General features: G+C 27.4%; 1 protein-coding gene across 2 annotated transcripts in view; it reads right to left on the bottom strand.

The window, feature by feature from the left end:
* Positions 1–19462, bottom strand: part of LOC142333289 (ATP-binding cassette sub-family C member 4-like) — a 164649-nt gene that overhangs the window by 12173 nt on the left and 133014 nt on the right. For both annotated transcript variants that reach the window (XM_075380309.1, XM_075380311.1), the window contains exons 21-24: positions 17282–17408; positions 10055–10222; positions 7373–7512; positions 4980–5225 (exon numbers count right to left, since the gene is read on the bottom strand). In XM_075380309.1, coding sequence (XP_075236424.1) covers positions 4980–5225; positions 7373–7512; positions 10055–10222; positions 17282–17408 — 681 coding nt within the window. The remainder of the gene's footprint in view (positions 1–4979; positions 5226–7372; positions 7513–10054; positions 10223–17281; positions 17409–19462) is intronic.

The raw sequence follows: 19462 nt of genomic DNA, 5'->3' as shown, positions 1-19462 counted from the left end.
TTTTTCTGAATATAGCAACATGTTCTAACTGGAAACTGGAAGCTAATTACTTCCGATTCGGTCATGCAAAAACTACTTTTCTTCCTAAAAATAAAAAAAGTCTAGTAGTTAAATTCACAAACTGTTTTTGAAGTAAGTGAAATGTTTTTTAATGTTTAAAATATTCGTCATAATTGATTTTAAATAAATTAAAATTAAAATTTAAAACATTTTTCATATTTTTTGTTTTTAATTTGGAAGGGGGATAATATTAAGCTGTTTTAATGACATTATTTAACAAAACACATAATTCTAAATAAAGTTCTTATTTTCTAGGAAGGGGTGACAATTTTTTGCTATTTTATTTTTTAAGAAATACTAAAAAGTAGGGCTATAAAAAGTTAAGATTTTTACATTTTAAATGCAATGGGTAATTTGCGAGATGAATTTAAATAAAAAATAAATTTTAAAAACAACTTTTTTAAATCAAAAAAATATTTTTTGTACCACAGTCCATTGAATGGAATCTTTTTTATAAAAAAAAATGTTTATAATGGTTTGAAGTGCTGCAAATGCAAAAAACTCCCATTACTTACTTTTCTGAAGCAAGATATAGCTGAAAAAAAATTATATATATATATTAAGTCATTTTTGGGGAGAAGGTGAATGTTAAATAAAAATTTCTGGTAATTTGTAATCTTGATAAAAAATGTCAACTTCTGTAAAATAATGTTTTTCCTTAATTGATCAACTAAGCATTTTAAATTTTATTTCGACCAAACAGCCTCCCTCTTTTTCCAATTTTTATAAAACATACATATATACATTCTTTCCTCCTAAAGATAGTACCTATCTATCACGTTTTGAAAAAATTGGTCAACGGGATCCAGAGTTATAAGACCAAACAGAAGCCAACATGTAAACATAAATGCACACAAACATCCATCAGACAAAAATATTTTTTTGGACTTCACAGATTCTTTACAATTTATTTAAATCTATTTTTTTTAAATTGAATTTCTCCTTAAGGAATAAAACTTAAAAAAAGACAAATTAAATTTTTTTTTACCACTCTATATATTTTACCGTTACAGCTATACTGATATAGCAGCATCTACCGCTATAGCCAGGAAAATAAAATAAGTTTGATCTAATTAATAATTAAAAAATCTTTATCTATAAATAAAATGAAATTGCACTGTATCCTAAATAATTCCGAACAAGGAAGCAATGAGATTTTATCATTCTTTAATTACCCAACCTATTGGTTCATGTAAAATAGAGTTAACAAGTTTATATGAAACAGAATTATTTTCAATTCAATATAACTTTTAAAAACAAGTTGATGCAAGGACAACGAATAAATTTCTCAATAAATTTCTAGTTTATCTTTTCACTGTAACCTAAATAAATTACAGTATTTTCTGGTAATTGGTTGAGATAAGTATCTCAACCATCAAAGTGAAAGCTTAGTTAAAAATTAAACAAACAAATCAAAACAAAACATTTACAGATAAAATTTAGAGTAAAAATAACAACTTTATTGGGAACATTTACATTGCTGAATATTGTGCAGGATTTCACCATATTTTATTTAAAATTTGTCAGTAAAGATACTAAGATTACTTTTAATACTTACAAAGAAAATACAAGCTCTGATAGATGTAACATCCATCAGTTCTTTATATTTTATATAACATAAGATGCAGCTTTTAAGCCAAAAAAGATGGTTATTTATAAATTAATTTAAAGAATTCTTTTAAACATTTTTTGAACACTTTCTATTTCAATCTTGGTACTCTTTCGTTTTATGCCACTCAAAAATTGTTGCCAAAATCAACTCAAAAATAATTATTATGCTGAAAAAACAACTTTTAGGTGAGAAAAATGGTAAAAAAAATTATTTTTCAATTTTTGAAAAACTTTTTTTGTCAAAAAGATTTTTGACAAAAAATGCAGTAAGCATTATTACGTATAATTATAGATAAATTAACAAATCTTAACCTACACTCACTTGACTTGCTAACCTCAACTAATTAACAGTGATGTTTTGATTATTTAAATAATAAACAACTGCAATAATTACTGAATTTATTATTTAATTACTGTTATTACAAACATTACTGTTTGTTAAAAAAAAACATTTTTTTTCTCGCCTAAAATGTTTTTTTTTTTCAACATAATTATTTCTGAGTGATTTTGAGTTGATTTGGGCAAGAATTTTTGGGTGGCATAAAAACAAAAAAGTACTGGGTGGCATAAAACGAAAATCTCTATTTCTAACAAAAACAAAATATACCAAAATTCAATTTTATAAATGACTATAAACACAATGAAAATTAATTTTCCCTGCCATCATAAAAAACAAATTCAGAATTTCAAAAGAAACAGAAATTCAGACATGGAAGATAAATATATTCAAAACATTTACTTTCAGCGTTTACATCTATAAAATACTTAATGTACCCACATAACCTAAAAGTCACATGTAAGTTAACAAAATTACCAAACATTGATTGAAGTAAGATTGTTTTTAACAATTTTTCAAAGCATTTGCATTGTCGAAATAGTTAAATGTTTAGTGAAAATATATTTTTGTTATTTTTTACCAAAAATAATTTGAATTACCTGCTGCTAGTTTGGATACCTGACCTAATCTATCACTGAAAGGGAACTCTCAGTAAAATTCCAAAAATTGTTTCGAATTCTATTTATTAAATTCTTGCACCATAAATCTTTTACTATATACGTCTCCAGTTAATGAATCACAAAAATCATTGCTTCAAGGTGGGAGAAGGAAGTCCAGCTAAAGATTAACATTTTTTTTGTTTAATGAAATTATTTTAAAATTCAGGTTTAGGATATATGATAAAATTGACATTCTGCAGATTGTTTATTAAGAAAGTAATTTGTTTACTCTAGAATACTCCAGCTTACAGTTTGTATCCAGAAACCAGACTGGAGTCTACCTTTTTATATACAATTAGATTCCATTTAAAATACGTTCAGTGTTGTATGAAGCTGCCATAAACAAGGTAACTAAATGTTTTGGTAAGGCATATTATAGAAAAAAGAATATATTTTTATGGCGAATGGAAAGAGCTTGTTCAAAAGTATAGCACACCAGTCAATTATGTCTATTCAGAATTTAACATGAATTCTGTTGTAGATATGATTAAGAATAAAATGAAATCAGACTGCATAGGTATTTTGAACAGTCACAGTCATCTAATTTACAAAGAACTAGACTTGATGATTAATTATGAAAATTTTAATTTAAATGGTTTTTTAAAGCAAGAGCTGAATTGATTTATCTGAATACATACTCATTTTTGATTAATTCTCGGTTTTGTTTATGAGTAATATGCAAAGAGAGGAAAGCACTGCGTATTTTGTTTTATTCTACAGGAGATGATGCTACAAGGAGTTTTTTAACAAGAAGTTTTTAGAAATGGAGGATCTGAAGCATTATCTTAATGGAAATGGTAGGTCAACATTAAATAAATACTGTAAAAAGGTTTGGAAATATAGATTTTCTTTGATTCTGGAATTTAATTTTTAATAAGATATTTTATTTTAGTTCTGCAATCCCTCTGATGGTTATAGACCAAAGAGTATTTTCTTTTGTCAAATAATTTAAGTTTGTAAATATTATTTCTACAAAGGCTGTTATTATTAGTTTAAAATTCTACTTTCTTTAATTTCCTAACATGAAATTATTTGCCAAAATGAGCTGTAAGTAAGTAAAATACAAAAAAATAGTTTCCCAAATGAAGGTGAACCTTCCTGTCTGCTTTGAAATTATGTAAATTTCAAATAAACATTGTGGGCACATTCATACTACAGACAAACACATTCAGACAGATAAGAAGAAATGTACAAACATAAGTTTTCATTCATATAAACCCAATAAATAATCATGATTTTGTTTGTTGATCACCAAGTAGTGGTAATCAAAGATAAGATAGATAGACTACAAAAGCTGCACAATTAATAAACTCAGAGTGCTTAAATCAATGGATATAAGAGCAGAATAATCATACAAAATGAGTACATCATTAATTCTGTTTCATCATGTTTTTGAGGGTTAGGTATGATTCAGTAGTTGTCAACACATACAAAGTCATTAACCCCACAGCATGCAAACTTTAGACAGGCATACAAAAAACAAGATTTCAACACTTAAAGAAGATAAAATTTGCAAATACAATAAATTTGACAAGAAAAATTAAAAAAAAACAAACACAACATAGATGGAATATACGATATTCACCTATTTACATACTTACGGGATTAACTCTAAATTAGGGGTGCCATTGGCAGCTGTGTTATCATACAATACATTAGGAATGGAGTGGATAATTAGCCCCAAAATGCGTTGGAAGAAAATATGATTCATTGATTTAAACATGAGTCATTTAATATTACATAATAACAATCATATCATATTTTGTCATACTTAACTATTATTTATGAAACTATCATTTATTTAAATAATTTTCTTTACTCAGATGAGGCTATCTCGAATCTTAGGGTTCATTATTAGAACAATCAGTAAAAGGTACATATACCAATATAACATACATCTTCACAGTGAATAGTAGTGCTTAGTGACATGTATACCTTTCTCTATAGTTCAATTACCATTTTCACAAAAGGTACATAGGTAATTAGGTTAGCTTACCTATAAATAGTATTGTATTATCATCACTAAATAATACACCTGCTATCCTATTTACAAAATTAATAATTAATCAAAAACATACACAACTGAAAGGGAAAGAAAATGTTCAATATCACATAATTTTCACATCTTTAAAGGGTAACTTAGTTCATGAATTGTATAACTGGTGATGAAAACAAATTGTAAAAATAAACTAACATTTTTATCTGATAACTGCATATAAACAGTAAGTATCTGGATATTAAGAGCATAGAACATTTATTCCTACATCTGTATAATTTTTAAGATTCGCAATAAAAAAAAAAACATTAGTTACCTCTTCAAGAGCTTTCCATAATATATAATCTGGATACTCTTCAAAAGGATCCAAATTACGTCTCATTGTACCAGAATATAAAACGGGATCTTGTGGAATAATTGATATATGTGAACGCAAACACTCTAAAGTTAGTGTTTTTGTATCGACACCATCAATTAATATTTGCCCTTCAATAGGAGACATTCTGAATAATGCTTGAATCAATGATGATTTACCTGCTCCAGTTCTACCAACTATTCCAACCTGCATGAAAATAAACATTACAGTATTATTAAAATTATGTTAAAATCTGAAATACAAAATTTGTAAATATGTTAGGGTCATATTGTAATGAACTTAGGTAAACTCATGTCGCAACTGAAATTAAAAAGCACATTTGCAACCCGGCCAGGCTTATTATAGAAAATAAAAATATAAGTGTTTTCCATTCACTGCATAATTCAGTGAGCCAAACAAGCGAATGTATCTCAGTATGACAGTTCTACTGAAATGAAGGTGATATTCAATCTTACAAATGCCACTTTATAAGTATTTAATAAAAACTAATAAAAAAAAAAAGTTGGCTTACATGTCAATATATTAGTAATTCCAGATGCTTATTCAAATTTTTAGTGGTGAAACTGGATTGAAAGGAGGGTTGTTTGAAAAAGTGAAAGGATAAGATTGTTGTTGTTGGGCAGGGTAGTTAGTGGAAACCCACTGGGTTGGTCTAGTAGTGAAAACGTCTTCCCAAATCAGCTGATTTGGAAGTTGAGAGTTCCAGCGTTCAAGTCCTAGTAAAGTCAGTTATTTTTATATGGATTTGAATATTAGATCACGGATACTAGTGCTCTTTGGTGGTTGGGTTTCAATTAACCATACATCTCAGGAGACTGTACAAGACTACAATTCATTTACACTCATACATACCATCCTCTGAAGTACCATTGGTAATTGGTAATTACCATTAATTGGTAAGGTATAACCAGATAATTGAAAGGTAATTACCAGAGGCTAAATAGTAAAAAAGGAAAGGAAAAGAATAGTTATTGGAGAAGAGTTTTGTAGTTCAACATCTGTAATGGTAAAAATGGAAGATAACTACTACTAAGAAATTCCTTGAAGATCTTCTTCAAACATGACTGGAAAAATTGTATTTATGGTAAATATTTTTTGATATAAATAACATCATAATCCCAGACTACTCTTCCATTATTCTACTACAGAGATAAACCAAATAAAGCAAACAATATGCATTTGTTAATTAATTGTAAGATTCATGTTTTTTTTTTAAGGTTTAGTATGCACAATTCTACTTACTATGCACTTCAGCCATTATGAAGTAGCCAGACAGAAAAACAGATCCCTGAGATGAAATTAAATAATCAATACATGAAATATATACTGAATTTGAATAAAAAAAATGAAACTTTTACTGAAATTTATATGTTTACTTATAAAATTACATATTTAATTATAGACACTACAACACTACATGTGTAAAATTCCACGAAAATTCCATCAAAATTTGTGTTATGAATTCCATGAATTCATAATTCATAATTTTCTGCTATAATCCATACAACAGATTATGAAATGGATTTATCTATACAGACCTACCACAAAAAGAATTAAAAACCTACGCATCGGCTAATAAAATGATGATAACAATGTTTTGAGTTACATTATGTTTTTACAGATGAAGTGTGGTTTCATCTGGGAGGGTATATTAATTCACAAAATACACAACTGTGGTCGACAACTAACCCCCATGAATTACACGAAATGAAAAATTATATGAAATGAAATTGGAGTCTGGGTCGGTGTCAGTTTACAGAAGTGGAAATCAATCACGGTTGGTTCCAACAAGATGGCGCCACAGCTAACAGGTCAATGACATTTTACAAAATGTTTTTGGTGAACAAATCATTTTGAGGTGTTTGTGGCCAGATGATTGCCCAATCTGACTCCCCCAGATTACTTTCTATGGGAGGCAGCAAAACAAGTAATATATGACCATGCCCGATTGACAAACTAAAAGCTGCAATAATGGCATATGTATTAGACATTCCAGTATATCACCCGATTAAAAAGTTTGAAAACAAATTGAAACATGTTCAGTGTTGTATTGATGTTAGAGGAGATCATTTTCAACACCTTTCATAAACTCTTCCAGATTTTGTAATATCCGTTTCTACAAATTAATGAAATAAAAATACATAGTAATAATCAAGAAAGTTTCATCATTACACTTCTGTAATTCCATTGCACAGCAACTTTCTGAACTTGCACTATATATATATATATATAAGATATTGAAAAAATTAATCGTTTGAAACTTTTTTTTATGAAGTGTACATATTAATAATAATAAGTGTAATAATAGTGTACATATTAAAATAAGAAATTACCTTTTCACGAGGTTTAATCTCCAAACATACGTCTTTTAATACAGGAGGATCGTCACTCGAATAACACAAAAATAGGTGACTAAACTGAACTCTACCTTCTGTAGGCCAATTACTAACATCTTCTTTACCCTTTTTAGAACCTATAAATAAGATATTGAAAAAATTAAGATGAATAATTTAATTAAATTTAGAAATATTTGCCTTTAAATAAGATGACAGGTGAAAATCAAAATGAGTGATTTTTATAAACTCCTCTAACAAAGATCAATCATATGGTGAGAATTACACTGATAAAGATTAGATTGATCAATAAATATTTATGCACATATGAAAAGGAGCTATTTTTAATATTTTACTAGCAGGTCAGGACTCGCTTCACTCATCCTGACTGGCTTGTTACATTGCACACACAGTAACAGTGGCAGCAACTGTGTTGGTTGAACCACTGTGCCATACATAGTTGCACCTTTAAATTTACTTTAATTGATAACCAATAGATATAAAAAAATACAGAGATCTTTTTTTTTGTTAAAAATTTAATTTAAAATACTGCAAGTATTCTCTGAATTTGATATGGCCAAAAAGTAAAGTTGAATATAGGCAAGGATTGTTTATATTCATATATTGATTTGTTAAGACTGCAACTATCTTGAACCATAAAACATTTTGTAATAGCACAAAATGTAAAATGTATATAAGTAAATGTGACTTTTCACATAATTTGACACTCTTTGGATCAGTAGGCAAGTAGGCATGATTTTTATAAAGGTTGTGGTTTGGTCTCATGATAAATGAATAGTGATTAGATTTTACTTTTTGAGATTAGATTATAAACTTTTCCATTGAGAGAACAAGTTTGACTTTTATAAATATAATAAATATAAAATACACAGCAATACGCAAACTGAAGTTATATTTAAAAAAAACCAAAAGTAATTCTGGTAAACTATATCAATCGACTTTCAAGAAAACAGTAAGAAAATTTGTTAAAACTTTAAATTATTTTATACTTATTCTAAGTTGCAAAGTACTTTTATTTTTCTAAATAAAATAAATAAACATGAGCTTCCTTTTAATGTTATGTGATAAAAAATTGCAATTATGTATTTCTTAATAAATTACAAAATAAATTTTAAATGCTCGTAATTAATATGTAGTCTGAAGATGATACTGGTGGTAATTTATAAATCTCCTTGTTCTTTTGAAACTTTCTAACTAATTTATTGAAAACCTTTTTAGGTTTTTATAAATTGATAGATTCTAAGATATTTGGACTCGTGGTTAAGACCTGCTCAGTAACAGGAGAATCCTTAAATATAGTATTCATCATTTATGTACATCAATTCTTTTCTTTTACTATAATGTTTTTGTTAGTGTTTCAGTGCAACCAAGAAATAATAATTTTGTATTTGTTATATAAATCTATATTTACATTAAAACTTTTAATTTTAAAAACTGTAAATGCAGGCTATTCTTATTTCAATTTTTAAAGGATATAATTTATTCACAGCATTAGCTTATACTATGTTGATAATCTTATCGTACAATTTCAATAATAAAAACAACTTTAAATGTTTTTTTAATTTTTTTTATTATAACCGCAGTGACTGATGGATAAGTAATGCTGGAATTATACTTCATAAGTTATTCAGATATAAACAATTGAATAATTTTGCTACCTTAAGTAAAATTGTGTTTAAAAAAAAGTAGCCACAGGTATTAAAAAAAAAAAAAAAATGTAAAATTCAATCTATTACCTTCAAACTGAATGTAGATTTTAATAAGTATGAGTGAATAATATAATGGAAAAACTTACAACACAGTACTTTCCCGTCACGCAGCTTTTTTCTGATGTACAGCTTACACACACTTAATTTAAAATAATATTTATCATTTTATTTAAATATAATATTCTTCTAGAACAGCTGTATGTAACTGTTACACTAGCGCTCCTTGTGATAGGTAGTACTACTGACACAGTATACCCACTTAGTCATTAGTTACGAGCATTTTTTGGGATGGGGGTGCGATTTTGAAAACTTTTTTTTGCAAATATTATTTTTTAATTGTTAACAAATGTACCTAAGAAAAATAAGACCTTAATTAGGCGAAATGTTGAAGTACTGAGAGTGACCTTACTCTACAACCTCACCCCCTTGACCTTTTAAGTTGAAAATTTAATGGCATCAATGCCCCATACACAGAAGTAATCTGACAAAGTTTGGTAAAAATGAGTCCAGTAGTTCTAGTGATATAAGGTATGAGACACTGAACGAACACACACACATACATGCGAACATCCAGAAAACTTCCATCTAGTTTTCTGGGTTCCTTAGATGTCAAAATGTCAAGATCCAGTGAAAACTGCTTACGCCCAAATTAGACTGATTTTCTATCGGAAGTATACTTCCCTACTTTCCCTTCTACAACTATAGCTCTGCTATAATTATAAGACAGGAAAGTAAAAGATACAAGCGGAAAAAATAGATGACTTCAAAAATTTGTATTTGCCAGTAAAGCTAACTGGATTACAAATCTTTAATGACATTTCTTATAGGGTACAGATAATCATGATGCTATTTGCTTAACTTAGTCAATAAATTCCTAATGATCTCAATTTAACACTTCACTACTAAAAAAAATACCAATTTTTTAATAAAAATTATTGAAAGAAAGACTTGCCTGGATCAGGTTCTTCACTTGGAAGTGTTGCATACTCTAAAACACGTTCAGTTGAAGTCATTTGATTAGCAATTTCAGCTGAGGCTCTCATACCCCACTGTAAAAGACCGGCAACTGATAAAGACTGAGTTATAGCAAGACCAGCACTTGCTCCTACTCCACTTACACCTAAAAAAAATTATCAAAAAATATATATTTTAATAAATAAAATAAAAATAAAAATTATTTAATTAAAAAAACAGAGTAACTTTCAACACTGTTTAAATAACACATTATAAAATTATAGATAATTTAATATGTAAACAGACACAGATATCAGCAACTAAAAAAAGAGTTATGAAACTTTCAAAATTGTACATTGGTATTTCTGTTATCAATTTAAAATAGCTGATTAACAAATATTTTAATGAAATTATATGTGATAAAAAAATAACAAGAATTTTAATTTTTATCTAAACAGATTTACTTATTCTTCTAGATTGATATTTTTCTCTTCAAAGTAAAGACCTTAAAGTGCAAAACACTAATTCTACCATTTCTTCCAATCTCAAAACATTTGTGGAAAGCAATTTTTTGTATAGCTTTAAGTTCCCTTTGCGATTTTTTATTTAAGTGCCAGGTTTGAATCCCTGTTAGGTATGACATTTTACATACAGTACAAAATTTCCATTTACGTAATCCCAGGCACAAGATTAAAGCTTCTGTGATGAATCAGTTTGTCAATCAAAAAAAAAAAAGAAGATTATTTTACACAGATGTAAGAGTTTTTCACATCTACAGCAAATTCACTAATAGTGATTCAATGATTATTGATCATAATGTCCTTTATTTTGTCAATATTTTCATTAGTTGCTGATGTCCAACCCCTTTTATTGTCTTCAACATTTTCACAGCCTTCTTGAAACTATTTGTAAACCCTTGATGTCAACATAAAATCCCCGCCAAATGCCTTCTATAATACCTTCAACACTTCAATCCATTTTTAAAAAATATATAAAACAAATCTGTATTGTATTGATAATTGAAATTTAATTTGATTAATGGACTGTAGAATAAACAATGAATTGAACATAACAACTTTATTAACAAGAAATGATACTAACACTTTTAACAAAAGAATATTGATACATAATAGTTGGCGACTTGGCCATGTTGTGTAATTGCTCTCTTCGTGCACTAACAATTAATGAATAAAATTAGGAAGAAAAACATTATGTAAAAAAAAGAAGTAAAACTAATAATATAACATATGCAAAAAAGAAGTAAAACTAATATTTTGTATCACATGGTGTACAAGACAGTAGCGCTACTTGAATAGTTCGATCTTATGCTAGCGACGCAACAAAATCCTTTGGTCATTCATTTTAAACAAAATAAATCATCACTCGCAATAAAACACGACCTAATTATTCAGTTGCCAAATTAGAACTACATATCTACGGCTGAAAATACTGATATAGATTATAGACAGTGCTGCCACAATTTTAGAAAATGGTGAACTTAGTTAAAAAGACATAACATGCAAAATTAAAAAAAAATCTTATTTTTTGATCACAATTATAGATTGTAAATGACAATCTATAATCATTTAACAATGATAGACTTTTTGAAAAGTACACTTTTGAAGAACAATATTCAGTGATATAATTTTTGGTTTTAGATATAAAATACTAAGAAATTTACTCAAGCAATGAGTAAGAAGTTGTTTGAGTAATGAACATTTTTTAAAATGTCCTGTTTCTCTTGTGTTCACTTTCATAAGGTTATTATTTATTAATATTACATCACATAACTCTTCAATTATGTCTCACAACTCATGACGAAAATGTTCACTTTCAATATTAATCAAGGAGGTAAACTAACTATTTTCTTCACAAGTTTGATACAACTTTCTGTTCAGTTTTTGTACTGATATTAAAGAATTCATTCAATGAATATCGGTCGTTCTTGAGAATACTTTTAGATGGCTCCATAGATAAAATTCAGAATATAAAACTTCCAGGAAATTTGAAGGCTATAGATAATGAGTATTTACATAGTAAGTGACTGAAACAGTCATGTAACATCAGCAAAACTGAATTGAGTGTGAGGCAAGCAACATTTGTCCCCTGTAACCAGCATTCTTGTTTTTAATAATTATACAAAGTACATACTTATTTCCTAATGATGTACAACATTTAATATCTCATTGAAAAAAATGTGATGTAGACATCAGATAATTTCCTTGTATTCCTATTAATTACATATACACATTTTTTTAAATGAAAAGTACATAAAATTTTACTTCATTAATAACATGATATTTTTTCATATTTTTTTTTTATTGTTATTATTGAATTATTATTTATTGTACAACCTTTTTTACAATGAGAGGTTAGTAATTATTAATAAATCAATATATTTAAATTTAAAAAAAAGAAGAGATAAGTCGAATCTGAACCAATGTGCCTTCCCCTTGTAAGATCTAAATATTTCATTAATTAAAATTTTATTTGGCTATAACTCAGGAACCAATGAAAATAAGTACCACTTATTTTCATATATATCTTATTTTCTTATATATCGTTGAAAAGTTTTCAATGAGGGCTTATTACTGCAGTTAAGAAAAAGTCCAAAATCCAAATGTTTTTGATTTTGGGATTTTTTGAACCCTTTTGGTTTTGTCGATTGCAATCAAAAGGGGAGGTGCACAACTAGATGTTGCAACAGTACTAAATCCAAGATTTCAACATCCTACAGCTAATCATCTTTGAATTATGCAAGATACATACGCACATACACAGACGTCATACCGAAACTATAAAATGTATTCATGGACGGTCAAAATGGATATTTCTGTTGAAATCTGAATACCAAAATTTTCACGATCACAATACTTCCTTTACTTCGTACAAGGAAGTAAAAAGTGAAATAACTTTTCACCATAAACTACATACCACACACCAATTTTCAGAGAAGGCAAATTTTATTCTTGAAAAATATAAAATTCTCAAAATTTTATACTCTATTCTTTTGATCATTAACGGTTTATTAATAAGATTACAACAACAAAATAAACAATAGAATACAAATATATTTGGTATCTTATTTATATAACAAACCAAGAGTCATTTGGATATAAAAAATATCACAAAACTGTACTAAAATCTGGTATGAACTAAACTTCAGCTTTGCTTTTAACCTTGTAAACAACACTAAGAGAAGGTCCAATTTGTTGAAAAAGATTCCTATGAGGCCTTTATGTAGAACTTAGCAAATGAGTAACGAATATATTGTAAACTGTCATGTAAAAGTTATGAATGAACTCACATGTAACATATAGTTCATGAAACCTAATGGTAAATAATAGATTTTCTGATAATGTACAATCAGGAAAATTAATTTTCTATTTTTTTTCTGGCATTAAATATAACTGGGTCATCAGATAATATAGAAAATACATGCTGAGCTTATGAATATATCATGCTTGTTTTAACACTGAAACTACTGACTAATGGAGGATGATGTAGCATGTAATTTACATTTCATCCTGCATTTGAATAGCCACAGTAATGTAATCAACTACTCTAAACCCGATAATAAATAGATTACAACACATTCTGAATTCATTTTTCGTCACATAACTCTATAAACAAATGTATGTGTATATTGCACCTTTTCAATTCTCTTTTTATCCTTCTTTTATGAGACCGTTAAATGCTTTTAACAGTTAACATATTCTTTTTAGATAAATAATTCTGTTTTGAATTGTTCTTAATATTTTTCTATCTTCTTCTTTCAGCCTGTTAAGGACATGAATATCATATAAGGAATCTATTTGATACTTACTATTGAATATGTAATAAATTTATGCAGTATTTAATAAATTTGTATTTATTTATGTTGCAATGCGGCTATGTAACAGATGAAAACAAGATAAATAATTTCATTCTTAATAAAACAGTCAAATGGTACACATCAAAACATCAATAACTGAATATTAACTATTATACTTTTATTAACTATTTTAATGTTGGTAATTATTTTAATAAAGTAAGTGTATACAATCTAATTCAAAAGATTATTCACAGTTATTCTAAAATGGTAGCAGAGTACAGTTGTACTAATAAAAAGTGTGAAAATAAATATTAAGTGACTAATGAAAGCTGAAAAGAAGAAAAGTTCTATTTTTTTTTTTATTTTTAAAAGATACAATGGCAAAATGGCGTAAATGAAAATAGATGATATTACTGAGTCTTTTCGATAGTACTGAGTAGTCAAATTGGATGAAAAGAATTCTCAAACATTCTGAGTTTAATTTTAAAAATGTTGCTGCAAGAGAAAAAGAAGATGTGGATAATATTGATGTTTGTAAAGCAGCTGATATTAAAGCTACAAATTATATCTGTAGTGCCATTTCGAATAAACAACTGGACTGCACCAGTGAACTTGATTGTCTATAAAATTATAAAACAATTTATGAAATGTATTTTTTGAAAGAATCTACAGCATTACAAATGATAGAAATAATCTTGAAAGTATCAAACTGAAACGTTTTTCAAAAGTGACATTATTTTTTGATGAATTCAAGAAAGCAATAAATGAGCTCAAAGCTGGTGCCAAAATCATTGAACAGGAGACTAACATACATGTTGAAAGCACTTCTGCACCACACAGCTATATGAATATTTAACTGATGTATGATCCAAAGAAGATAGAACAGTTAAATGCCTGAAAAGTAAAATAAGGTTGAAATCAATTGAAGAAAAACTCAAACGGAAAAAATTGTAGGATTTTTCCTAAGTCAAATGCCTTCTTTACTGAATTAAAAGGAAAATGTTTTCATTGTGGTAAAAGTTGGTCTTCTGGAAAAGAGACTGTTATCATCTGCAAGGAAATAGGAAATGAAATGTGGTGGATAAAATAGAGGATGGTCACATGGCCAAGGAAATCGTTGAGATGGAAACAGTTGAAATACAACAAAGTGGTCAATGAATAATCATGTCATTATCATAAAAAAGGAACCTTGTGTCAATGAAAATTCTTTTATTACTGAAATAAATCATCCAAGATTAATAAAAATAAATTTGATAAAAATTAGATAAATTGGATACGCGATAGTAATTGCACTGATCATATTGTAAATAATGATACCATTGCCACAAAAATAAGAAAATAAACGCAGTATTTCAAATCTATGGAAATAATAGTGAGGTGACTCTGTTTACAGTTTTTTATGAAAAAGAGATGAAACAAACTTTAATAAGCTATTCTAAAATACAGTGAAAAATAAAATATTATCGTGAGGCAAAGTTTATAAAATTTATATTTATGATGAGTTGTGTGATTTATAAACAAAATAAAAGAATAGGTGTAAGTTCAGTAAACAATGAAAGTAGAAGTATTAAAAAAACTTTAAACATACAATGGGACATAAATTTTAAATCCTTTTTGAAAAAATGAATTATTAATTGGTGTACCAAAATAAATAGAATCAGAACATATGAAATGCACAATATGAATGAAAAAGTAAAAGGCATAACTTGCCTTTTGAAAATAAGAGAAAACAAACCAAAGAAATTTTAGGAATGATTGAATCATCCTGATTCAAATGGGCCTCATGTAACAGTAGGTAATTATGGTGAAAAATATTTTTCATCATTCATAGATTTAAAAGTAAACTAGCAAAAGTTTATTGTATTAAATCTAAGTTTGGAGTTTGTAAGTGTTACATACTTTATATCAATGTAAGAGGAAATTTGACTGTAAAAGAATAAAAAATCTAATATGTGATGTAATGGTAAAGAATATTTGAATGCAAATGTATATCATTTTCTTAGAAAGAAGGATATATGTATGATTCCTTGCTCACGTTATACTCATGAGTTAAATGGTGTAGCATAAATATACAACAGATCAATTATTGATATGGCTAGGTGTTTGCTGGCCGAAGCAAAAGTTAATATTTATTGGTCAAAAGTGATTAAAACAGTATAGATTACTTGAAAAATAGAACTCTAGCTAACACTACTGAAAATAAAACACCTTATCATAATTTTTTGGTGAAAAACCTGGTCCCAAGATTTTAAAATTGTATGGAAGTCGAGTTTGTGAGAATACCAGATTAATTAAAAAAATCCAAATGGGATGATAAGTGAAATAAGGAGTATTGTTAGGATATACAGAACTAGGTTTCTGAAACCTAACCCACCGGGTTGGTCTAGTGGTTAACGCGTTTTCCCAAATCAGCTGATTTGGAAAATCAAGAGTTACAGCGTTCAAGTCCTAGTAAAGCCAGTTGTTTTTACATGGATTTGAATACTAGATCGTGGATACCGGCGTTCTTTGGTGGTTGGGTTTCAATTAACCACACAGCTTAGGAATGGTCGAACTGAGAATGTACAAGACTACACTTCATTTACACTCATACATATCATCCTCATTCATCCTCTGAAGAATTATCTAAACGGTAGTTACAGGAGGCTAAATAGGGAAAAAAAGGCTTCTGAAACCTAGTAAATAAGATAGTAAATCCACAGTATGTTGATGTAACAGAAAAGTATATAATATGTTCAGGTTTTAAGTAAAAAGTCAGATTCAAGTAGTGAGTTTGAAGAAAATGAAACTAATGATGAAGATAATGTGATAAAATCTAGACAGTCAGTGAGTGTAAGAAAGCCAAATAGTAGGTATGTAAATGATGATATTGTAATTAATTATATATTTGTTAATTTCTGAGATATAACTGTATTAAATATACATAAGGAGGCAATGCTAAGCAGTGAAACTGAAAATTGGAAAATACTATGAACAGAGAAATAGAAAGCTTAAACAAGAATAGAAATTGGAAACTAGTTGAAAAGCCAAAAAAGTTACTGATGTAAAATGGGCTTTTAGAAAGAAAAGAAAATACAAATTTCAGGAGGCATAGTTGAATATGTAATAAATAAATCTTATGTACCCATAATATTTGTATTTATTTATTTACACTGGCAATACTATTTAACGGATGAGGAAAAGATAAACAGTCTCGATCTTAATAAAACAGTCAAATGGTAAACATCAACATATCAATAACTGAGTATTACCTATTATAATTTGAGCAACTATTTTAATGTTGGCAATTATTTTAATAAAATAACTTCATACAATCTAATTCTAACAGATATTCTAACACTAACAATTGGGAAAAAATTATTACTTCTAAATGATTTAATAGAGATAAATTTAAAAAAAAAGTAAAATTACCTGTGTGTTTAAATACTAAGAAGCTGAATGTAACGCAAGTAATAAAAATAAAACATAACATATCCAGAATTGATGAAAATCCTGATGATGTGTAAATAAATAGAAACATGGCACCAGTATGAAGATCCTAAAAAAAAAAATAGTTGTGTTGAAATTTACTCATTCTATGATTAAACATGGTTGTCATTGAAAGAATCAAAAACATGACAATATCTTATTAAAAGAAAATGGACAAAATAATTGTAATGTTATAAATACTATTTATTAAAGTTGTTTAATATTACTATTATTAGGTTTTCTGTATTAGTAAGTTTAAATTTTATTGTAATTACCATTTTAATTTTTACATCTAGGCAATTAATAATATAATTTACATCACATTCATGTGTAATTTATTGTGGTATACATTTAATTTTTTGTTTATAATTTTGTACACATTTTTAATGAATTCACTATATACATATAGTATATATTATATATATATATATATATATATACACACATATATATTCAATGTTAGCAACTGTCGTTAAGTTTTATATATATATATATATAAAACTTTCTGAAAATTCAAATAATTCATCAACATACTTACCAGTGTGCCAATTAAACTAAAAAACCAACTTAACCATCAAAGACAGAAACAAAAAATCTAAAAACTAAGACCAATAGTTGACTTTGTGGGATCCTACATCATCAGTCGATAGATAATTCTATAATTACATCGATAACAAAAACAAAAAAGAAATAAAAACTTAAAAATTTAGAAAACATAAACCCTAACAACCCCAAAATTTGTAACAACATAACTTCACTGCCATATTGGAATGATGTAAATTTAAAACGTCACATAACTATGTTTGTCAACATTGTTGTTAACTGTTAACAACCAATTTGTCTTTAATTAAAACATTATCTTCAAAAACGATCTGCTGGTTAATCGCTTCATACTTTGTTTAAATTTATAAATATAATATTTTTCAAATATTAAAAATTTTTATTGTTGTTGCTAATTCCAAAATTTCTAAATTATTTTTATAATCAGTATTATGCTAGGCCATATTAGACACAGCTCTCTTTCTGTTTCATTTTAATGTTCCATAAATCTTTTTTTTAAAGATCTATTAGTTTTATTATTAAAAATTTAATTCATTACATTTAATTTGATATATTTCCCTTAAACCCTGTCCATAATTTTTATAATTATTATTCCTTAAATATTTTAAATATGGTTATTTGTTTTGCAAGTTTTTTTAATCATAAACATTAATAATTTTTTCTATTATTTTATTTAAATAATTGTATTCTAAGAAAAAACTATTAATATTCTCTGTGTTATTTTCTGTTTGCAACTAAAACTATCATGGTACTTTATTCTCTCCTTTTTATAGACCTTTTCTATAATTTCACTATCAAAACCATTAATACTGCTATATGATATTTGATGTGCGACATCAGATTAGTATTAATTTTTGATAAATGAAGTCATTCATTCCATCTCATAACAAAACTAAACATAAAAAATAAGTATAAGGTTTTCCTGAGCGGATGAATGATGCAAGTCATTCTGAAAAGATCAGGAGAGAGTTGAAAATACGCTGTGTATTTGTTGGCTAAGAAACTCGGTTAATGAAGACAGACTGATGTTGTACTACTTATTCATGGAAAGTGATAAATTAAGAGTGAAAAATCTTGAAATCAGTTGGGGATATAGAAATAAATAAGAGATCTTAAAATTAGCACAACGGGTACTCTGCCTTTAGCAGACATAAAAAAGCATCATAAAGGGTCCAATATTTCTTCTAAGATTCAGGACAAATATATATTTGTGATTTTTACCGCAATATCACGTGTATGAAAAATAATATTACCCACTACTTTTTAAATAATGAAAATATGTTCCAATAAAATTGTTATCAATTGGTTTTTGTTTGTCTATAGAGGTGTGACATGGTTGTTTTGGTATGGTATAGTCTGTTTACGCTGCAAGTATATACCGAAATAGTAAGAGAAAATACTATATATCAAGAGTCTATCCTCTGACATAACTCTTCCATTGTTGAAGCAGATAACAGCTGATCTGCTTCAATAATGGAAAATTTGAATGTAATGGTATATAGAAAGTGGGGTACTTAGTGTAATGGTATAGAAGATGGGGGAGTATGTTGAAGGAGATAACAA

The sequence above is a fragment of the Lycorma delicatula genome, chromosome 12, assembly GCF_047948215.1.
Source record: "Lycorma delicatula isolate Av1 chromosome 12, ASM4794821v1, whole genome shotgun sequence".
Classification (NCBI taxonomy): domain Eukaryota; kingdom Metazoa; phylum Arthropoda; class Insecta; order Hemiptera; family Fulgoridae; genus Lycorma; species Lycorma delicatula.
The sequence above is the reverse complement of the archived record's forward strand: the minus strand, read 5'-3'. Positions and strand labels throughout refer to the sequence as shown.